Genomic DNA, 23,223 nt, shown 5'->3' with positions numbered 1-23,223 from the left:
GTGTGGTGGTGCAGAACTCCTTCCGAACCAGCGAGCGAGAGACCGTCGACGAGCGAAAACGCCTTGAGTAAGGACACTGCCGCCGCCGCTCCCGAAAACTCTCTGCGTGCGTGTGTGTGTGTATGGATAGAGAGCTTTTGCGAACGATGTGAGCTCTGCATAGGAGTGCGAGAGAGCGAGAGAGCACCGTTGCGAAGGAGTGGAAAGGCCGTTCGGGACCCGTTCGGGTCTGGATCCTGTACGACGGCCTGGTCCCGGTCTAGAGCCCTGTCGCCCGAACGGTCACCGCTCAGTTCGTCGAGGAAAGCTCTAGCGGATGGATCGTACGTTAGGACGAACAGGTGGACGAACTGTTCAATGTGAGTAAGCTGTGTGCAGCTGTGTGTGGGACCCTGCCCTTTTGCTGCTGGGTGCTGCCAGCGGTTTGCTGCTTCACCCTTGGCAGGACAAATCGGGGTTTCGCAAGTGCGTGAAATGGTGAAAAGAGCAACAAAAAACAGTGTGTTCAGTGTTGCAAAGTACAGCAAGTGATTTTGAGGCGCCACGAAAAAGCCACAGTGTCAATCAGAGTTTTGCCAACTGAGCTAGCAATCGATCGCGAAACGGTTGTGGTGCAAAAGATTGAGTAAAGTTGTGTAAACAGTTCCCTTAAACTAAACCACCCCGTAAAGTGGTACACATTAAAAATGTGTGTACTCAAGCGTAACAACTCGAACAAAATAAGCCTGAAAAGAAGAATCTCCCCTGTGCACAAGGCTAGTTAACGCCCGCAAAATCGAACGCCCTGCCCTTAATTCCTGTGGGAGAAAAACAAGCACCAGTGGACAGAACGACGGCAAGAAAACCAAGACCCCAAGGAAGAAAGCGAAAACGAGGTTTCATTCTCGCTCGCTCTCGCTCTCTCACACTATGTCTCTCTTTTGCACTCACACACACACACACCACAACCCCACCCCAACTCGATAGCAGCAGTGCGTGCTGAAGCTGAAGCGGGACCAGAGAATCTTCTCGTTTGGCGCTTAGCGTTGACGCTACTATGGCTGTTACTATTATTATTATGTGTAGCGAAAATTGTGTCGAATTTTTCGCGAGCAGCTTTTGTGCCACACCGCGCAGGTGCGCTAACACCATAAAACACACACACACGCACGCAGAGATACAAACTCACAACGGTACGAGGGTTTGCCAAAACGAGAGTATATGACGGGGGTCGGACAGACGGCACAACGTGAATCGTGTGGTGCGAAATCGTGAACACACATTACCATTCGTGCACAGCAAAAGCGAGCACGAGCGGTACTCTCTGGTTCCGAATCCTGCGCTCACCTCCAGCTCTTTGCTCGCCCGAAAGCTCCGCGCTCTTAGAACTTCAGACAGACGCCTCTGTGTGTGCGTGTAAGAAAGAGAGCGAGAGCGAAAGTGAGTCATGGTCCTGGCGAGAGTGCAACTTGAAGCACGAAAGCTTTTTGCACCGGGAAACTCCCAACTCCCATCTTTTTGGGGACTCGCTGAAGCAAAGCCCTCCGCTGGAGCAGAAGGTAAACAGTGAGAACTATTGCTCCGTTTTAGTCGTGTGTGAGTGTGAGTTTTTTGCACTCTTTTGCACTCAACTAGAGAGTGGATAGGGAGTACACAGCCTGGTGTACTGGTTCACACAACTTCAAGTTTGAGCTTTTTTTATTTGTTGGATGGAGCCGTTCGGTTCCATTCTTCACATTGGTTCACGAACACAAGAAAACACACACACACACAATCACCCAGAAAGAGCTCGGGAGCTTTTTCAGAGCGGAACGCTCTCATTCAACGTGTGTGTCTGTGTGTATGTGTGTGTTTGCTGTTTCTACAGCCCTACCACAGTGTATATGTGTTTCAAGGGCTGCCGTTTTTATTTCCAATTGGAGTGTGTCCCACCCAAAATATTCCAGGCCAAGTTTGGGCACCGAGAGCAGCAGTACCGCTGGAGCTAGCGAGCTCCACGGAGGGCAGCATCAAAAACGGTGTGAGTGCGTGTGTGTATGTGGTTGCAGCCTGCCAGCAAATAAAAACAACACAAAAAGAAGTAACAAAACGGTCCCAATAACCCCTAACAAGATTCAGTTTCCAGTCCGAAGGGCGGTATGATCGGAAAAAGAGCAATTGTGATTGGCTGTGATGTATGGGAAGAGGATACAAATTGCATGTTGGACGATTGTGAATGGGCTCACAGATCAGCGTTGGCATCGACTGAAGTACAAGTGTCCAAAACGTTGCTGGAATTGTGTTTCTTGCAGCATGATCAAAGTAGCCTTCTATCTAATCTTTTCATTTCACTTGCCGTAGTGCGCGTTGTAATCTCTTCACTTGAAGGCTCGGCGACGTGTTTGATACCACAAGATACCCCTTTTGAAGTTCAAAAACTCTAACAAAACGTTTCTGTGTTTTGAACGCGTCTGAAAACAGTTACAAGTAACTACTGCCAAGGATAATTCCACCAGTCTCGCCCCGTCTTTTAGCGTTCCATCTTACGTCTTCCCGAGCGCCGTGTACACGCATACTAACCCCCTAAGGGGAAATCCCTCCCTCATTGCAGGTGGCCAGTAGGTCAGTGTAATAATCTACCGTAACCGTGGAGGCGAGGCAGCTGTGCCCTTAATTTCTCCCACACGCTCCCTTCACGAGAACAAATGTGCGCGAGGCGAGCAGGGAGCGCGAGCGAGAGCAAGCATCGTCGGGCAGGATACAGTGCAAAACGGAAGGTGTGAAGAGAGCGAAAGAGCGAAAAAGCAAGTGCGTGTGCGGTGCGGTGTGTGGAACCCAGCACAGGCTCGGCCAACAGCTGCAAAGGAAAAAGTGCAAATCGCAATGTGCTAGTGTGCCCAAAAGACGTACCGCAACGGTACCTGGTGTGTGTGTGCGTGCGTGCGTGTGTGAACGAGTGCGCGTGTGTGTGTGTGCAGTGCAAAGGAACGGCGGCGGTGGTGTGTATGTGTGTCTGAGCGTGTCCGTGTGTGCGTGTGTTTGCACGCAGGAGCAAACGAAAGATGCCTTCTGTCAGCCGCACCGTGCTGCGCGCAAGGGAAGCTCGGCCCGTCCGACGGTCGGCGGTGTGTGTCGTGCGTACCGGTGGCCAGCCTGCCTCGACCGTGCTGCCCGGCGGTGGCCACTGGAAGGTGCGGTGAAATGGACCACCACCATCACCCCCAGCAGGGCATCATCCCGTTTCCAGCGCTGCCGAAGGCACACAAGTCCTGCTTGCAGTTTGCAGATCTAGGTGCGTTGTGTGATCGCTGGCTTTAGCTGTGTGCGAAAGCATTGTGAATCGATCGACTCAAAAAACGGACGATCCAGAGTGTTTATGTGAACCCGATCGTGACATAGAGAGAAAAAAACAAGAGAGGAAAAGAGAAAGCGAAACTCTGAACCGTGTGCGTGTCCGTGCCGTGAGGAATACCAGCGAAAGCCTGAAGCCCTGCCATTTGCAAAACACTATGTGTGTGTGTGTGTCTGTGCGCGCTGCTACGTGGTTTTGTATGTGTGTAAGTGTGTGAGAGAATGAATTATTGTGCAGCTGGCACAGGTGTGACATAGACCACAGCGCCCAGTTTCGGTGAAACTAGCCCGCCCCCCAGCCAGTGCAGGCCAGTGCTCTACCGGGGTTCAGCGGATAAAAAGCAGCAGCAGCACCCCAAAAATCTGGGAACAAGCGCCAGAGAGTGAGCAAGAGAGAGAGAGCGAAAGACAGAGAAGAAGAGAGAGAAAGTACGAGAAGGAAAAAACAGCTACAAAGCAACGAGGAAGGTCACACATTCCCTGGTCCGTTGCCCATTCTGGGGAAGAGCCGCAGCCGAACCGGAACACGGTCCAGCAATCTGGCCAGCCACCGGAGTCAACGGTAGAAATCACGAGACACTAGAAAGAGAGAGATACACAGTGAGAGGGAGAGAGCGAGCACCAAAAGACACGCTCACACTCTTCCAGCACGGCATCGATACGCGCGGAAATCTGACGACGACGGACGACGGGCGGTGATCCTGTGCGGAGCCGGGATACACACCGGGATACACAGATAGCGCTGCGCTCTGGTGCTGGAGACTGCGAGAAGCCTGTCAAGCCTGCCCAGCCAGCCGTCATCATGTCGCTAACTATCGAAGTTCCGCATGCGAAAAGCCCCTCGCTGGGTGTCCTCATACTGACACTCAACTTGGCTCTGTTCCTGCCTCAAACTATAAATAGGACGCCACCGTATGTGCTAGCGGGGTAAGTGTTGTGTTGCAATACCGTATATATATATATCCACCACTAACCCATCCGAAGGACAACACACATTGGAAAACGGTTGAACGCGTTGCGACGGGATTCTTTCGCAACGCCAGCATACGCCCGGCCCCAGTGAAGTATGGGGGGGGGGAAGCCTTGCACAAGAATAGGTGAAATTTTCTTGGGCGTTGCTAACACAATACCACTCTGCCAATGGACCGTGAGCGAGAACTTTCCACCGCAAAAAGGGCCCCGAGACCGGAACCCGGAGCGCGGACCCTCGTGCACGAGCGAAAATGAGCAAAAGCCCGAGCGCGCGCTACGACGGTGGCGTGCGAGCGTGATTGCGTGCGAGCGGGTGAGATGGTACGCTCGTACACTCTGCTGCACACGACCCTGATTTTTCCTTCCCCTTGCTCACACCGAGCGCTGCTCACCCGGCCGCACCCTTTCACCGAGGCACGGGCTTTCGGTCGGGAATGGGAAAGAGCTGATGGGGTGAGATTTCTTCCACTCATCTTGTGGCAAACGCAAAAACGTTCGATCCTAAAGTGGACCACGGTTGTTTCGGTTGAGCTTCCACCGTGGGGGGGGGATGTTCCATGCACAGCAGCGGGGGTGTTTTACTTCACACTCACACGCGCGTGGGCTCATTTGCTCGCTCTCTTTCTCGCACGAACTAAAGTACAGACCGCGCAGGATGGAGTATAATTTCCGTTTTTTTTTACATACGCATACAGACCTTGAGCTGCACTACACGACTGATCTCTCAGTCGGTGAAAGGCACTTTGGAGGCTAACTTTGTGCCTTCCCAAAATATGCGTGGAGGCGTTATTTTTGCTAAACAAACTACAACAAACGCTCACCCAATCGATTACTGCCAATCGCTCACGGTCTAACCTTGCGATTTTCCATTGCGAATCGAGTGTAGCAAGGAAAGCAGCTGTCGAAAACTTGGATGGTCAGATCAATAATACCAGCAGAGCAAGCTGCAAATTGCGGGTTGAAACAACCGCAAGCCCCGGGAATCGATCCTCTCGGCAAACTACGGCCAGTGGTAATTTTCGGGGAGGCCTCGTTGTGGTGAAACGAAATCTCACTTCCGATTTCGGCATGTGCATTGCACGCATTGATTGAAGTTTACCCACCCAGCTGCTACGGTACCTGTCAATTGTGCGCTTGGCTGAGGTTGATATGGGAGTGTCCTAGTGTTTTCTTGTTCAACCTTTTTCGAACTGGTTTGTGTTAAATGCTGCTTCAGCACACAAAACATGTCTTGTACAGAGGCAGCTGTGCGCAAGAGAAGCACGATAAAGTCATACAGGCCAGCGCACGTTAGCACGTCTATCAACGAAGGTAACATTATAGTTAATAGCGCTTTGGGGTGCGTACGAAAGATAGTGAAATAATCAAACTACATTTTAGATATGAAAATAATAAAGGAAATGAGTATCATACTTTACGAAAACTATTATACAGAAAAACTTTAATGTTGCACAATATTTCACTATTTCTTGGCAACATACATAGCTACAAAGTTTACAATCAATACAAAATAACTTCATCTACCTTCGTTGGTTGACATTCTTCATTGGTTGTCAGTAAAACAAAGAAAAGTGTATCAAACAGTAATTTTCATACATGGAATGTTAACCAACTCGTAGATTAAATGAACCGAAAACACCAAGTTACCTTTCATTGACAGCTGCATTGGTGTTCATTGAGAGCGTAGAACTCAAATTCAAATGTTTAATTCAATCCCAACAGAAGTTCTTAATACTACACGGCAGAATCAATTTTAAAAGCAAAATGCACTATATCTTAAACAGGTGAATCAATAATGTGGTAGTATAGTGTGTTAGTATTGTATAATGCTTGCTTATATTATATAATAGTGTTGAATCAAAACCGCATTCATTAACATGATTATGATGGTGTGTTTTGTGTGCGTATAGTAGAGATTGAAGTTAAGACTTTCTAATTGTACGATTATAGGACTTACATCCAATCCGATTCATTGGCAGAGTTCTGTGATGCTTCGTAGTACTATTAGAATCCAAACTCCAATACGGATTGGAGAATATAAGTCTTCTATTTGGCGTAATGTCCTACGCGGACCAGCCGGCCTGTACAGACTTTCGAGACTTAATTCATTACCACGCAACCGGATAGTCAATCCTTGCAACGGTGAATATAAGTATAAGCTCTAATTCAAATATCTAACATCAGTACAAGTAATACTTTTTAACGCCTTGAAATAATGATTGGTGTTAATTTTAATTATTTACAAATCTACGTACAGATGCATTAAAATGATTGAGAGATACGCATTCGATTCCATTGGGACATACTCTAGAAAAGCACTCACTTGCCAACATGAGAACGTCGGTAGATTAAGCCAATAAAATTGGAAAAAGGAGTATTATTATGGTATATATAAACTTATAATAAAATCATTAATTCAGCTTCTTTCTATGATAAAACCAGCGAGCCAAAAGTGATTTTAGCATATTTTGTTACGTGATAATGATGAAGATCATTTTTTATAGAGTCACAAACAAAGACATGAGCTTCAAAAGCATTTGATTCGTATTTTAAACATTTTAAGTACATTTTGTTTTAGAAATGTGTATTTTGAACCATTTGATACATTATAAAACTGCGGTTGCCCACCCAACTGCCTGCCACAGTTGATCCTCCAAATCCTCACCCCACACGCGGCCCCGAGGAGAAAACATACCGCGCGGGATATTTAAACTCCCCATTCAATTACGCTCACCTTCACATGCGCTCCCCGGTGACACACGGTGACACTCCCGGTGAATGGCTAAAAGCGTTCTAGGATCAAAACGAATAAAGCACAGGAGAAGAAAAGAAGAAAAAAACCCGACAAAACCCCATTATGCTCTGCAGCTCCCCCAGCACCCCACCACTACTGCAAACTGAAAATGGTAATGACGTCATTCATGCTGCTTCATGCTCCATTCGCTTGTTTCTTCCTCTCTGTCGTTCGTTGGCATCACCACAAACACCATCCCGTTTAGCCCGACCGCTCTGTATCTCTCTTTCACTTTTTCTCTCGTGCCATCAAACGCAATCACCGGTACTGTTGCCACTTGCAGGCGCAAGGTGTTGGCAGCAAATTAGCATGAGCCAGCAGCCACCGTCGCCGCGCCATCGATTTCCACGAAACCGTCAGCAAACGGGATGCTTTGCTATCGACGCACACGTCACGGCACTAGGGGTGGGCAGGGTTGAATAAATAGGTCACCGATTTTGAGAGCTGGCTGACACAATCCTCCAATACACATACCACCACACCACACACACACACACTCATGCATACAGATGGACACGTTCCAATGAAGCATGTGCGGTATTTTATGCGACCGCTTGTGGGAATGGAGTGGGAAGCTGCCCCGGGGAGCAGATGAGGAGCGAAATTGGAAAAAGTGGGGTAACCAAGATGAATCTGACCCGCACGCAAAAACCCGCACGAGAGACAAGTAAGTCCTGGGATCAATAATGGGCTTGACAGGCACAGCAGGGACACAGGGCTCATCATGAATATAGTACCGTGTGAGGCGCACCGTGTGCTCCACCAAAAGCGTCCTCACAGCTTGCAGTGCCAGTGTGGCTTCTCTCCCTCCACACAGCCTGCAAAACTAGTCGCATTTGTTTGTCACGTTCTAGCTGCAAAGCAAATGCTGCTAGCTGCCAGTGGACAGCACACGAGCCACCGCTTCACTAAAGCTTTCAACCGCCAGCCCTACAACGGCTCGCTGGTGCTCTGCTGACCTAGGGTTTGGCTTTCACGCGACCACTCGCTTTCTCCTGCATTGCTGCATTAGGGAGCATGTTTGAGTGTGTGAGTGTGTTTGTGTGCCACGGGCCACAACCATGCGGCAGCCATGCTAGGTCGGAAAATCGTCCCCATCTGTCCCCTTGAGTTTGTGTGTGTCGCTCTAAATCGGGTTCGGGCCATTTCTATCAAGCAACATTTTCTATAAAGCAAAAGCAAAAGCCAAAGAAAAATAGTATGCAAAACACAGCGTTAGAGGGACGCTCGAACACCAAAGGCATCATTGCGGTACCCGGTGGCAGAGCGAGGCTAGTTAAGCCATTTTTCGCTTGGTCATTTCGTTGTTGTTCCCACCGGACGAGCTGGCGCTTTCTAGCTTCTAGCCCTTTTGGAGTAGAACCTCACCACTCACTGGAGCTACTTATGCATATGACTACTGCAGTCAATCACGCTACTACCGTCCCCTTCCCAACCTGCGTTATTAACTGTGGCACAAAACCCCCTGGTACCCGTACCCCCTTTGCACGGTAGGCTGCGCACACGAAACAAAGAGCAAACCCGTTCTAAATCAAACCAGTGGAGCAAAAGAGTTGGAAGACGGAGGTACAGAGGTACCGGGTGGATTGCATGTTCGGGTCCAGCACACTGTAAGATTTATGATCCATCCAACAGCCGCTGCTGGGCTGGTGGGGCTCACGATCAAACGCCAGGTGCAAGAGTGTGGTGCGCCGTGATCGAGCCAACCAGAATTACCATGGCCAATTAAATGGGTGGAAAGGGGGAGAGGGGAGGGAAAGCTATCGTCTCCCCTACCTGCTCCTGGGACTACGGGGCACAAATGCCCTGAAAGTGTACCGTCAGGCCCCGTACGATGGCGTGTATTATAATGCCATTTCATGTGTCGAGATGCTTATTTTGGACCAACGGCTCAGGGACACGAAAAACTGAAACCTGTCGTTGGCTCTCTTTATTTTTTGGTTTTTCAACGGAAACCAAAACAATAAATTTTATTACTCAGCTCACAATGATGGGCACATATGTTAGCGTTAAGCATTTTTGGTAGGAACATATTTTTAATGTGAAATTCGGTCGAAAAATCAGTTTGATAATGTTGTATCATGCTAGCTGCTAGATGTTTCCCACCACTTTCTTTTAGCAAAATACTAAATGAGGTACTAAAAAGTATCAGGCCGTAAATAACTTTATAAACTAAATCGTTAAAGCTATAATAATAATTAAAGAAAGAGAAAATGCTTCAAAATATAAATTACTTTTGCTTTCATCGAAAGATATCGCATGTCTAGTACGGCACACGCTATCCAAAACCTTTGATAACGACAAAAAAAACCGTTTCAAAAGGACCTGCATTATGACATGTTGACCTTGTTATCGTGCAAGCTTATCATTCCGTGCGCGATCTTTTCCACCGGGTCGTTCCACCATTCGAAAACCATTGTTCAAACTCGGGCCCTTTTACGGCGTGCGCGACAGCATTACAGCAGCTCGTGGATGTTTCTCCGCTGCCATAATATCCACCACTCTGGTCTGGTGGTGCCTAGCACCAGTTGACCTACTTGACACAACACCGTACATGTTGCAGCGATGCAACAGCATCACACTAACACTGTTACCCCTCAGAAGGGTGATTCCCATCCCAATGCTATGCAGCTTTTGCCTTTGCTTGTGAGCAACAACCGATCGATCGGCCGGTTTGTAAAGGAGAGGTACGAACAAAAAAAGGTTAAGCTTACCTTCACCATTCACCTTTTCCCCCTGTTTGTTGCCGGATTATTCATTTTCTTTGCCACACTGCTGGAAGTGAACGGGACCTAACTACCCAGTAACAACGCATCTGTTTCTATTAAGTATCGCTTTCGATACAGAACCGTAGAGAGAGAGAGAGAGAGTTTCACCGAAGGAAACATTACTCCGTTAAATAACAATGTACGAGCGTCGTGTAAAACCATTTGCTTATTTTCCACAGCGCCATTTGTTGTTGCTATGCCTTCTACTAACTTACCCCAAATTTAATCTACCACGGTGCAAGCATCATTTCGCTGCCATTATCGACAAGTGGTGGTAGGAATAATGTATGCTCTCGCTCATACGAGAGGCAAACCGCCATTTTTTTGCTCTATCAACTGCCTTTATCTCCGAGGAACACGCGCTCCGGCAAAAAGTGACGCAAAATTATCTGCTACTGCATCATCAGCCAGCCAAGCCCAGGCCCGCCTTTCGCAGCAATGCTAGTAAAAGTGAGGGGTTAGGGTGGCACATTTTGTTTGCTCTCTATCGAGATGGCCCAAGTGCCAAGTGCACGATGAGGGTCGCCTTTTTTCACAGCTCGATAGCGTTCATTAGCTGTGAAGGGGCGTTTTTTTTAAACTGAATAGGCGATGGTGCAAGCACTTATCGGCACCCGCGAAGCGTGTGAGTGTGATAGGGGAAGCTTAAAACCAATGTTATCGCGCTGGAGAGGAATACTTGTGTTAACGGTGAATCTTTCCCTTTCGGAATTGCCATTCAATCGAACGATGCCTGAACAATATCAATATCCTTGTTGCAAAATGGTGATGTTCTATTTTGCATACACGTGCATTTTATTTAATACTTATATTATTTTCAATTTTGTTGTTTGCTCTTGTAAGACAATAAGGCACTAGGCGTCTCCATTGCAAACCCTTCCATGGAGGCGCCTGATGGTTCATACGTTTTTACACCTCATTTCACCATCTTCAAGTGGCAGTGCGAAGCGTACGTAATTTATTTATACTGCATACTCTATTTATAAAACGTTTTAAATAACTTTCTGATCGGTTGCGGGGTTCGTACGCGGGGGGTTACAAAAAGGTCTTGAATTTGTTACACACGACAAAACCTGAACGGACCCCGTGGGCCACATCCACAATGCCCCGATGCACTTCATCTATTATGCCGGTGTGGAGTAATATTCTACTGAATGCACTATATGCCCATGTCCACCAGAACATGCATATATACATATGATCCACGCGTTAACATTCCCTCTCCGTGCTTTTGCACCACCGGAAAGACCGGTGCGCCATGGGAAAAAAGATGAAGAAACAAGCACCATGCTTCGGTACCACCGGCAACGCGGGGCATGGTCGGTGTAAAATAATTTTTAAGCCAGCGAAGCGTAAAATTCTCATTATATTATGCATATTTGGCTTTTGCCTGGGCTTCCTACCTGCCCCACGCCACGGGAAGCGGTGGGTCAAGGGAAAATATCGCTATAGGGTAAGCAGCTAACCCCGCAGCATCCGGGGCAAGCGATAGAGGCGATTTCCGCCGGATGCCAGCACGGCATACTGACAACGCCGAGAAAACTAGCTGCATGGAGTGCTGTACCCTACCCCATGTGACAGGCCACGAGACTTCAAGCGTGTTAATTTCCCATCAGCCCAACTGCCATTTCGATTCCCATCGGAGTGCAACCCGCCCAAGCTTTCAAATAAAAATTCTTCCTACCCATCAAGCTCCAATGAAAACTTTTGCCACGCTAAACAATGCGCACGGGAAGAGTTTTTACCACCAGCACAGCTCCTAGCATAACCGATTTTGGTTCATTCATATTTTTGCCTTTTTTTTATTTTATGTTGCCCAATGTACCACTGGAATATTGGATGCCAAACCAAACGGTGTAGTGGACGTGGGATAATTTCTAGGACCTAAGGTGAAAGTCGAAAATAAGTCAGGTCCGTTGGGATAATTAAAATCTCAAGAGAGCTACGTGAAGCGCAGCTCGATTTCACAACCCTCCCTTTCTAGTGACCCCACCACCAACCAGCACCGATAAGAACCCCATGGGTTGTGCAAAATTCCATCAGCCAGCCAACACGACGGTGGCTGCGCTGAAACTCCAAAATGAAGTTATCGAAAATTCATTTTCAACCCGCTGGCCCACCTCCGGCGCGGGGAATTTCACATGAATTTTGCGACGGCTCCCGGGGACTGAAAACTTTCTCCATCGGGCACCAGTGCGAAGGAGGGGGGGGGCATCTATATGGGCAAGCAAATTTCATAACCTCTGCGAAGAGTCACGGGGAATTCACTGACGACGATGCTGCTGATGATGATGATGATGATGATGATGATGGTAAAGTTCGGTTGAACGGGAACGAATCATGTTACCAATTCCCCTGCTTCCACCTGCAGTGGGAACATTCCAAGCGATGGAGAAGATCAGTTCCCGGAACATTATCATTAACCGACAAACTCCGTCAGGCACTACGCGCGCATCTACGAGTGGAAATTTATCAAGTGCGCTTCTGACGTACCCTTCATTTTGATGAAATTAATGACAATTGAAAGATGGAAGTTTTGATAAGTTTTCAGACGCATTTGAAATGACAAATTTCATGAGCCAAGTTAATTATGGTCTACAACAACAAGTGGTTAATTAAGCAGCTACTCCACAGTGCCATAATAAATTTAATATTTTGTCTTATTTCATGTATAACTTTTCTTTATACATAGATAATATAGAGTGTATTAATGATCAAAACCATAAAAATAGTCGTTGCTTGCTGAAATCCGGTTCGAAAGACTAATTTTAGGCCTTTTTCCCTTAATTTGCTTGAGAATATAAATCTTAAGATATATCCATAAATTGTTGATTCTGGGCCGTATTCAATCAAACTATAAGAATATGTCTTAGTAGAAGAATTTCAAAACGATTCGATCGCTCCAAAAGTTGTCACAAACTACGCCATTTTCCCTTTACCTAACACGCCTTTGCTTCCACGTGCCACTGCCGTTTTATGATTCGAAAATGGATTTCGCCTACCCACCTGGACGGGGCCATCTGCCGCTCTACATTTAATCCGTTCATATAAATCAAAGATATACACCCGAGATCTTGATAGTGCTTCTGCGTCGTGTGAAGCGTATTATGTACCGTGATACGGTGGAAGAATAAAAAAAAAACGCACCACGGATAAAAGAACCATCCTCATCTCTTGCCACCCCACTGGGAGGAAGATATTCTTGCAATAAAAGAGTTGCTTTTTTAATTTCTTTCCAAGCTTGTGTAATCACGACCGTCCCATCAGACGGATTTACTACCGCTGTAGAGCCGAACTGTGGTGCCGCAGGTGCCTTTGGGGGCCGGGCTACGAAAATTCCTCCTCCCAGAACACTACCACACCTTTTACACCTTCCTTGAGTTTTTGTGTGTGTGTGTGTTTTACTCTCTCAAATCCCGCTCCGAGGCAGTTATTTGATGCTTCGCAAGATTGTTCCCCATGGTATGGTCCCGGGTACATTCGGTTCTGCGCTCGTTATCTTGAGCCGAAGGTAGAAACCCATTACGACCCATTGCCGTACCATCGTCTTCTGCCACCTTCCCTCCCAACCTCCCCACCCGGCCGCCAGCTCTGTGATTAATGAAAACGGATTTGTCAGCGTTTGCCAGCAAAACGCGATTGGGGATTTATAATCAAAATTAATAGTTTGTTTTCATTGCGCTTCCAACGCCTCTTGCGTCCGCTGCGAGAATGGCGCACCTTCACACCGAACGCTTCGTGGGTTCGGTTGCTGCGAAGGTGGTAATGGGTGTGTGCACCGTGCCGGAGAACTTTCATTCCCATGCCGATTTCGACAAAAAGATTGTATTAGGGATGGGCTATGACATCTCTTCCATTCCAGCTTTTTTTCTCTGCATCGTCTTTCGACTCACTGCGTGCGCATCGCAAATGAGATGGATTTATGCTTCGCGAATCGTTCCCCGCGGAATAGCGGAAGAGGATTGAAAACGATTCCGCTTGCCAAGCCCGCTCCATGATCGCTCAAAAGAAAATCTCCTGGATCAGTAAGACGTTTTTTGCCGTACCCTTTATAGCTCCATCTCTCTCTCTATTTTCCTACTTTCTTTCCACAACTAATTCCCCAGATCTTACAGTACCCGGATCTCTGCCTCGTTTCTAGCATCGTGGCTAGCAAATGCCTTGGAGATTCCACTTTTTCTACACCACCTCATTTGGTTTGCTTCATTTTACACTACACACGCCTTGTTTGGTTTTTTTGTGTGTTTCTCGTCTTCTTTTACTATCTAAAGCAGGTCAACTGACTTCTCGTTTCACTGCAGGGATCTGAGAGCTCTGCCTTAAATGAAAAGCTTTCCATCCCTTTACTCCGTTACGACAACACGTTTTGCTTTAATCTCCCTTTTGCTCGTCATTCATCCCCTTCCCTCCCGTTTTAGCAATGGTTCAAAGCTAACATCGAGCGCACTTTCCCATTATACGGGCCCCATCCTGCTTTTCTGTGGGGCAGCAGCAGCAGCAGAACAGCATTGCTCCCCAGGGAGCAACTGTGGGAGGAAGGGAAAACCCCGAAACCCATAAAAAACAACCTGCAAGAAAAGCAACATAAATTTGATTACCAGTCCCAGTGCTCGTTTCTTGCAGAAGCGTCCAAACCGAAACCCTGGCCCCGGGAATGGAATGTCATGAAGCTTCGGTTCTCGCGCTCGTGTGTGTGTGTGTTTGGGGTTTGTGACGGAAAGGAGGGTTTTCATTTTACCACCTCCCGTTTTTTGGTGTGCTAAATGATAAGAGGACTGGAAAGTGCTCAATGGATGGACGGACGGGAAGATCGACTGCTGCTGCTTGATGGACATATGATGTGAAATGCTGGGAGTAAAGTTTATGAGCCACGGGAAAACGAAACGATTTCAAACGGACGGGATTGCGTTGCCAACGGAGGGCGATAAGGCAATGGAGTTTTTTTGTAACGGGAAATCAAGAAACGGCCATAAAAGGTAAAGGGAAAACCCCTTAGCGCTGCTCTCGCTAAGTTCTGCTATACTCAGCAGCGTATCTCAGCAGATACATTAATGTTGGTTTGATTTTTTTTTAACGGATTTGTTAGCCAAGATCTTTCGATTAAACGAAACTTACGAAGCTTGAGCATTGTAGGTAATTTTCACATTTCAATTAGTATGTTTACAAATGAAATGTTTCAAAGTTTACCTTTTTCTTCAATGGTAAAAGTAGGGATCAGCCCTCTACGTTACATTTCCGTTACGCATAACGTCTGTTTATCTCAACCCGTGCAGCACTTTTGTTGAACGCTTGTTTAAATCGTCGTGGATGAGCAAATTGATAGATATTTAAGTCTTAATACTAGTTATTTTATTTGATAACGAGCAAGTCCAAACTATTGAACAAATATTTTTAAAAAGTTCATTCATCGTTAATAAGGATTGGAATCAATGAATATTTTACTACTATCAAAAACATAAAAATTATTATTATTATTATTATTGATATTATTTTATTATTATTTTATTACTTTTATTATTATAACTATCCTTATTATTATTATTACCATTATTATTATTAATTTTAACTATTATTATTACTATTATTATTGATTCATATTATTAGCTCATTTCAGTTATAGTGCCCTCGCACCAAATCTAATTATAATAAAAATGGCTGAAAACTTTAATATTGCATGAATATATCTGATATATTTAATTCATTCAATATATTTTAAATATGTTACATTATCTAATTAACTACAGTGCTACTCAAATTTTAAGAGTAGTTGACTTTCAGGCCTTTCAATGGCTTTTTCTCATAAACCACAGTGCAATAATGGAAAATAATTAACCTTTCTTGTATTTATAACGTTAGACTTTTCCTTGTTTATATCAATTTATCTTAAAACAGTTATCTTATATTTTCATCGCAGTTTGAAATATTTTTTTATTCAAATAATCTACACATCGGTCGGTCGATCGGATAACAAAAGTATAGTAAAAATGTTGCTAGGGAATATTATAAGGCATGTAACGCTTCTCCAATGTAGCTTAGAGGGCTGATCCTTACTTTTACCCAAATCGATTCGATTCTTGTACCAATATCGACCCATTTGCTCATCAAAGCTCAACAAAGCATCGTATTTTCTTTTTCCGATTAGGAAAAGTTACTTGAATACTTCCTCAAACTACATGCAGTTAAACTGCACGAAAGTGCGTTCATTGCTGTGAAGCTTTAACATGCTGGGCTGGTTTTAAATTAAATTCATAAAAATAAAACTACTCCAGCACCGCCCTACTACTGCCGCAAACGCACTAATAGTACTTACCACCGCAATCTCATCGTCGTGTTCCCCCTTTTTTTGTACGCATCCCATCAGCCCAGCTGAGGCTCACTCATTAAGCCCACTATCTTAATGCTCCTCCCTCCAATCCCGAACCAGGCAACCGCACTTTGCACTCATTTGTAAGCTAATTTCTCCCGCTCCCGCTCGAAGCCAAGTTTATGGGCTTTCTCACACCGTGCTACCCGTATCCGTATGGGTCCAACACTATCCCACCCGGGTTGTCTCGCACGCTCTCGTAGTATTTCGCAATCCCTCCCTTCCCGGGGGCCCAGGAACCGTTCGCAACCGAACAATAGCACCAAACGACTTTTGGCTCGTAAATTAAACCTTTTAAAGCAACGGCACGGAACGAACACAACGGTACGGTGCCCCCGGTGCGTCTTTGCTAAACCAACTACTCTCCCCGGTAGATCAGCACGGGGAGTGGAGGCGAGAGGTGGCTTTGCTGCCAGTATGGTGGTTATTTTTATTGCCGGAAATGGAACCATGGCACCAGGGTCCGTCGCTTGCTACTCTACTCTAGGCAACTAGCGCCTGTGTGCTTTTGCTTTGCCAGCCTTCTGGAACGCACCCTCGAGGGCCGAGTTGTGGTTTTCGGTGTAGTTATTTCACTCATTTCCCAGCAGTAGCAGCAGGAGACCGAGCGGTCCTGCACACCGGAGTGGACGAGGGAAATCAAATTGATCCCTTCCGCCGGGGGATCCACTCCACTTCTAAATCACATACCGTGCCGCACTGCAAATGGCTTTTGACTTCACGCACACGGACTTCCCTGGGGCTGGAACGCAAAGAGGGGCAAAACATTTCAGAGACACCGTAGTAGCCCTGATGCCCGCCGACCTGGTATCGGCCGACCCTGCTGGTCGAGTTCCCGTTTGGATGGAAGAGCAGTGAGAGAGAGGAGGTGCGTTCGACATAAATTATGCACGCTCGCTAACCATTGAGCCCACATGGCCGGGAGGTCGGAAGAGTGGCCTTAGTGAGCCATAATAGTACCTCCAGCAGCAGGGCTGTAAACTGGTAGTATATCGTGGTGGTTCCGTGATTTTCGAGATGAAGTTACGCTTCGTTGCAGCTCACTTTGGTGTGCTGGAGACTTCTTGATTTCTTCATTGTGCGTCATAGAGAGCCTGAAATTGGTAAGAGCCTGTTTGAAGAGAAGCTGAAGCGCTTGGTATACAAGGATGTAGTTAGTATGTCTGACTGCTTGATGTATTAAAGCATCAGTTTTGAATCTAACTCTTGGAAATTCATCTAGCCGAAACTGATGTACGAAAAGTACCTGCGCAATTATTTCAATGATTTCTTATAGCATATATTCCTACGGGTATACTTTGATGTTACCAAATCCCTTGTCTAACATTAAGATAACCTCTGAAAATGATACCAACAGCATTCCAATAGCAAAACCGAACAAACAAGCAGGGCAAGTGCAGAATCCACGACCAATATCTCGCACCCTGTTTCATAGGATCCCGGGAGAATGCATGGCTCAACCACACTCACACACACACAAACACATGTTCGCATAGTGTATGTGCACCGTCGCTCTCTGTTGGCAAAGCTTTTTGGTGCTTAGGAGCTTCCAATCCGCTGGCCTGCTGCGCACTCTCGCAGATCCTCTCTCTCTATCTCTCTCCCTCCCGAGAGAAATAAATATCACAATAACAAGTCACACAACCGTACCAACACAAACAAACCAGCTAGCCTGCCCAAGTACGGGGTGCGATGATGGTTAACGCTATTTTCCATTAACACTGTAACTAGTTCCCCTGGGAAATTCATCTTTAGAGACACACACACACACACACACACACCCGCACGAGCACTTACTTACGCTCTCGACGTGACCCTTTTTTCGGTGCACAGCGAACGGTGAGCATACTCGAGCACTCAGCAAAGCGCTCCGTTTACTCTCTCGCGTGTGCCATGCAGCCTCTCGTCAACACACCCAATTGTTTGCAGGGGAGAGTTCGTCCCTCCCGTTCTCCCTGCATCTCCTACAGTACGGGGGTAACTCTTTTTTCAAGTGCCTGTGAACCCGACCGCTGACGAGCAACAATTGTTGTGCAACCCTGTAACCCTGTTTTGCGGGGCGGTTTAATGTTTGGCCGTTTGCTGATGTACATATTTTGAGCTTCAATTTCAAACTGCACAACAACAGTAACGATCGGCCTTCCTCGAAGACGCTCCAAGCTTGCAGCTTCCACTTCAGGCGGACACTATCAAGTTTCGGATCGCTCCGGAAGGACTCATCGAAACAGATATACAATCCCTGTTTTCCCGCTTCTTCTTTGACTGCGACGTTTTTAAAGGGTTGCCTTTCGCGTATCGGGTACGCGGCGAAACACGTCCCGAAGGCAGAGGAAATTGATTACATTGTCATTCGGTGTGTTTTCTCCTTCGCATAGCCACCAGAGCTCATATGGCTCAACCCCTGTCCCCGTTCGGGTCCGATTTCGCTCGCACCATCCCTGTGCGATTGATGCTTTGTTCTTCCAGCTGACTTCACTTTCCACATTCGATGGATTGGTTTGCTGTGCTGTTGGCGTGTTTCTAATCCCAAAGTGGTATACAAGCATACAAAAAAAAAGGGAAAGACGCTTTGCTAGTTTGAGCGTATTTGCATTTCGAAACAACGACAAAAAAAAACCGACCGAGCACAATTCGGCAATTTCAATTTGTTTCCTAACGAAAACACCAACGGGTAAATATAAAATAACAAGCCAAAGCAATGGACCAAAGTTCAAAGACAAACTGTGGGAACGCTTGCATAATTAAAGCGTTTGCTAAATTATTTCGCTATCCACACTGGCACACTGCCCCTTCCCACCCTTCCCCTTCCAACCGGCCAGAGCAAAATAGAATGTTAGTCGCTAGCACCGTGTATCCCTTTTGCTCCCGGGGAAGCATAACTTTTGATGTATGATTTCGTTCTGTGCTGTGCACTTTTTTCTTCTTCTTCTTCTTCTCATTGCTGTGCCATTCGGGAGATAGCTTTTGCTCAGCCCCCCCCTTAAAATGCTCCTCTCAGTGTGGCACTGGAATTTCATTAATTCTTGTGTATAAATTTATCTACCACCCTTGTCACGGAACGTCCCACCTTCCCGTGGTGCCCGGCATTTCCCATTCCCGAGCTCGGGCACAAAATCCGGGAAGCAGCTGGAAGTGTGTGTGTGTGTCCCTCCTCTTGCTACTGTGGATACCGGCAGGATGGCTTAGTGGTTCAAAAATTTATTATCAATATCATCACGTCCAAATGTTGCTGCTACTCGCCACGATCACGTTGCTAGGTGCATTGCACAAGTAGGACGGTGGAAGTTTGCCTAAAATTTCTCCCTTCAATGGGCGGGCGTCTGCTCCGGTGGCCATAAACACTGTACCCCGTACTCTGCCACCTCGAGTCCCTTCGCCGTAAACAATCCCTGGACGTTCCGCGTGTCGTTGGAAACGGGTCACTGCTGGGTCGCTCTGGATGCTGGACGGTTTGTACGGGGCTAATAGTTTCACTTAGATACCGTTGCTGACCTCTCCCGACACACACACGCGCGATAGCCACCTGATATAGCATAGCTATAGAGCGGCCATAAATTTACCGAATCAAAGCTAGATTACGTTGCAGCATTTCGGGCGCGCCGCTGTACGTGGAAACGGTGCCAGATTGCTGCTTCCAGAATGGTGAATGGTGCTTGCAGTGCCATTGGTTTTATGCACCACTGCTCTGCTTTATGGGCAGAGGGGTGGCACCTTATGAAGGGGTGGGTTTAGGGTTGGCAACATAACTCATAATGCTGTACTATTTTTATTAACATCTGACACGACGCCGTGTGCACGAAACAAAGTTTTATCTTGCCACCAGGCCAGCGGCGAGCGCAAAGTTTGTTGAGGGAATTATTTCATCACACCCATTTTCTCCCGTCTTTGTATCTTTGCACGTGTGTGTGCTTGTGTAACAGTTGTGCTAGATTGTACACACAAAATACCACAGCAACTTTTCAAAACACACACACACATAAAGAGCCAAGGAACGTGTTTCCCCCCTTCTTCACAAGATGCACAACACACCCAAACTAACCACACCCTTTCTTTTCCACCTTCTTCTTCTCTTTTTTCCCAGGACCGGAGGTGGTAGCATGCTCGGTGACGTCAATATATCAGCCATTCTAGATTCGTTCAGCGTTGGTTATGATAAAAGAGTAAGACCGAACTATGGAGGTACGTATTAACTGTTTCGATGCCCCGCTACTAAACCGGTCTGTCTCGTTCTCGTTCAACGGTTCTTCTGCCCACCGTAACGTACCAGCTCCAGCGCCTGCCAGCCGGGTGGAATCAACAACGTGTGTCAACTCGTTCGTCCTCCTCTGCGGTCTCTCCTCGGTGTCCTCGAAGCCCGGAGCTCCCTGCAACGTGCCATTCCCCTTAGGCCACTTTCACCTGTTTCTCCTCGTTCTTTTTTTCCAATGCGTCGAAATCCCTCTTTTGCGCTGTCTCTTTGGTTTTCTGGTTTTGTAGATCCTTCTGTACTGTAGAACACGGTCAAACTTTGCCGTCCAATGTTATCGCCCTCAATCACCAGGAGAAAATGTTGTTACTTTCGATAAATATTCCTAACAAATACGTTACTGACCTACATTTGCGACATGTTACGAAATCAGTTTTGTTTCCAGTCTCCAAGCACCGTTTTTGTGGGGTGAAGCGGAAGCTTTTTGGGCTGTACTAATCAACAAGGGTGGTGTCCGGTGTGTAACACCGGATCGTTTCACCTAAAACCTCGCAATGTTGTTAAACGAAAGCTAAGCAAACAGCAAACGTGCAAAGCGCAGCTCATTCCTTTTGCTGCCTTTCCACCCTGTTATACCTGTTTGCAGAAGCAGCAATACAAAAGCGGCAGGTAACACACACACAAAAAAACACAGAAAAAGAGGCATCACAAAACAATATCAAATACAAGCGGACCAAAAAAAAATGGAAGAAACAAGCTAACACAAACATCGCCAACCAGCATTGTTTGTTGTTCATCGGGTACCGGGTTCACTCCCGGATGCGCTATCGTTTCCTGTTTGCATCCATTTCCGGGTGGCTTTCTTTGCTGTTGTTTTCGCCCCTTCCTCCCTTCCTTTGCTTCATCTCAGCTGGATGCAGATGCCGTCAGCCGATAGCACTCGAAACGAAACACACACACACACACACCGACACAAGCTCTCCCTATCGGGAATATACTGTTTGCGACCGATGCGACTGCCTGCAGCAAACAGACCGAGCGCGAAACACATAAGCTGGTCAGCTTATTGCAACACAAAGCTACCACACACACAGTCACACAGACAAACCTACTCGCGCTATCGATGATTTTTCTATGGTGTGGCTAAAAAGCCATCTCTACCTTTGGGAAACAAAGACGGAAACAAAGTGTGCGATTGAAGGTGTTTTTTGTTTTTCCATCGTTCTTCCCCTCCTCCACTGGGGACACTGTGCAGATATTGTGTGCCGTTTCACAAACACACACACACACACACAAACACACTCTTTTTTCTTCGGTCTTGTGTCTAACAACCCCAACGCCAACCCTAAGGGGGTGGAAACAAAAGTGTGCGAACAACCGTATCAAAACCTTCGCGCGCCTCAGAAAAGCGCCAAACAACGAACGAAACCGAAAAACAACGAAACCTATTTAGCAAACAAAACTCACCATATCCCCAGGGAGAGAGGAAGAGGGAGAAGGAGGGGGGAGGTGGAAACTTAACCGTATCTCGCTACACGTTTCAATTCCCGGTGTGAGCCCCAGTTCTGTACCACTCTCTGGGTTTGGGGTTTTTTGGTACATCTATATAGCTCTTTGTGTTTGTGTGTGTGTGTGTGTGTGTGTGTGTGTGTGTGTGTGTGTGTGTGTGGGCAAACGTGTTTGTTTTAATTAATTTTTCTGTTTTCTCCCGTGGCTTTTGTGCTACTGTCGCGTGCAGCCCGGGAGGAGCGGTGGGGAATGTATCCTCTCCCGGATCCCGTGCCAGCTCCGCTTTGGGCTGCGGGCAGTATTTTTTGGGGCGTTCTTTCCTTTTCCAGAACGTTTCGCACCATGCTGCAGCCGGTGTGTGCTCTGGTGGTTCTCAATTGAATGTTTTCTCTTTTTGCACACTCCCGCTACGCTACATGCTTCGTACGTACGAATGTACTACGCATTGAAAGTGCTTCGTTCGTGGCGGAAAATACAGCCGGAGGAGAGTGCTCCGCATGTTATCAACTACTTTCGATTTTCTGTTTTTTTTTTTTACCATCCTTCACTAACCGACCGTTTTAACTGTTTGGTGTGCAAGTGAGTGTGTTAACATAAAACTATACACTGCAGTGCCAACTGTCACTTGCGGCCGGTGAATATATTGACCGTCACACAAATGCCACGACCTCTCCGGGGGTACCTGGGATTGGATTGCTGCGGCAGCTAAATTATGTCACATACTTCCGCTCTCGTGGCCGGTTTTTGCGAGACCACACTCTGCGGGAGTAAATAATTTTCCACGCAAAAAAAGGGGTGTGTCCTGTTGGGACGTTTGCCAGTGTGCAGAAGAAGAAAAAAAAACAGAAATACAGTTGCACACACAGGTCACAAAACCTTTGGGCAAACATCATGGTACAATCGATGGAGCGCTTTCACGCGAAATGTTTTGCTTTCGGGTGTTCCCTTAGTGTATGTGATTGTGTTATTTTTTACCCCTGCTTTGTCACACACACATTCATTTGCAACTTACACGACACGACGATATGTTTGCTTTGTCGCACGGCAATTCTCCATCTGCGGTGTCGATCAGTCTCTCGATCAGCGTCTGTGGAGGAGGCACCTTCATATTGATTGTGGTTGTTTTCCCCCATTACTGCCGCTGCCATGCCTTCAATGCTGTATCTCTCCACTATGCCAGCAAATACACGTTGTCAAACGCCCGATACTAAAGATGTATCTCTCTTTCTCGAAAGCTCAATGTGTTACGCGGTACTGGGCGCCTCCATCGCGTGCACGGCGCGGGCTGTGTCCATCCGTCACCAGCTCGAGCGCCCTTTGG

At 46.8% G+C, this 23,223-nt stretch overlaps 1 protein-coding gene across 8 annotated transcripts in view; it reads left to right on the top strand.

Moving 5' to 3' along the window:
* The first annotated feature begins 253 nt into the window (after positions 1 to 253).
* LOC120896472 (gamma-aminobutyric acid receptor subunit beta) overlaps positions 254 to 23,223 on the top strand; it is a 75,694-nt gene continuing 52,724 nt past the window's right edge. For 3 of the 8 annotated variants that reach the window (XM_040300617.1, XM_040300618.1, XM_040300620.1), the window contains exons 1-2: positions 4,112 to 4,236; positions 20,289 to 20,386. In XM_040300617.1, coding sequence (XP_040156551.1) covers positions 4,112 to 4,236; positions 20,289 to 20,386 — 223 coding nt within the window. Of the gene's footprint in view, positions 360 to 1,980; positions 2,000 to 2,319; positions 2,446 to 2,569; positions 4,237 to 20,288; positions 20,387 to 23,223 lie in introns of those variants that run through there. The other 5 variants (XM_040300619.1, XM_040300613.1, XM_040300615.1 and 2 more) reach the window with 4 other exon arrangements.

This window comes from Anopheles arabiensis, chromosome 2 (assembly GCF_016920715.1).
Source record: "Anopheles arabiensis isolate DONGOLA chromosome 2, AaraD3, whole genome shotgun sequence".
Lineage (NCBI taxonomy): Eukaryota > Metazoa > Arthropoda > Insecta > Diptera > Culicidae > Anopheles > Anopheles arabiensis.
Note: the sequence above shows the minus strand (reverse complement) of the source record. Positions and strands in the feature narration are given on the sequence as shown.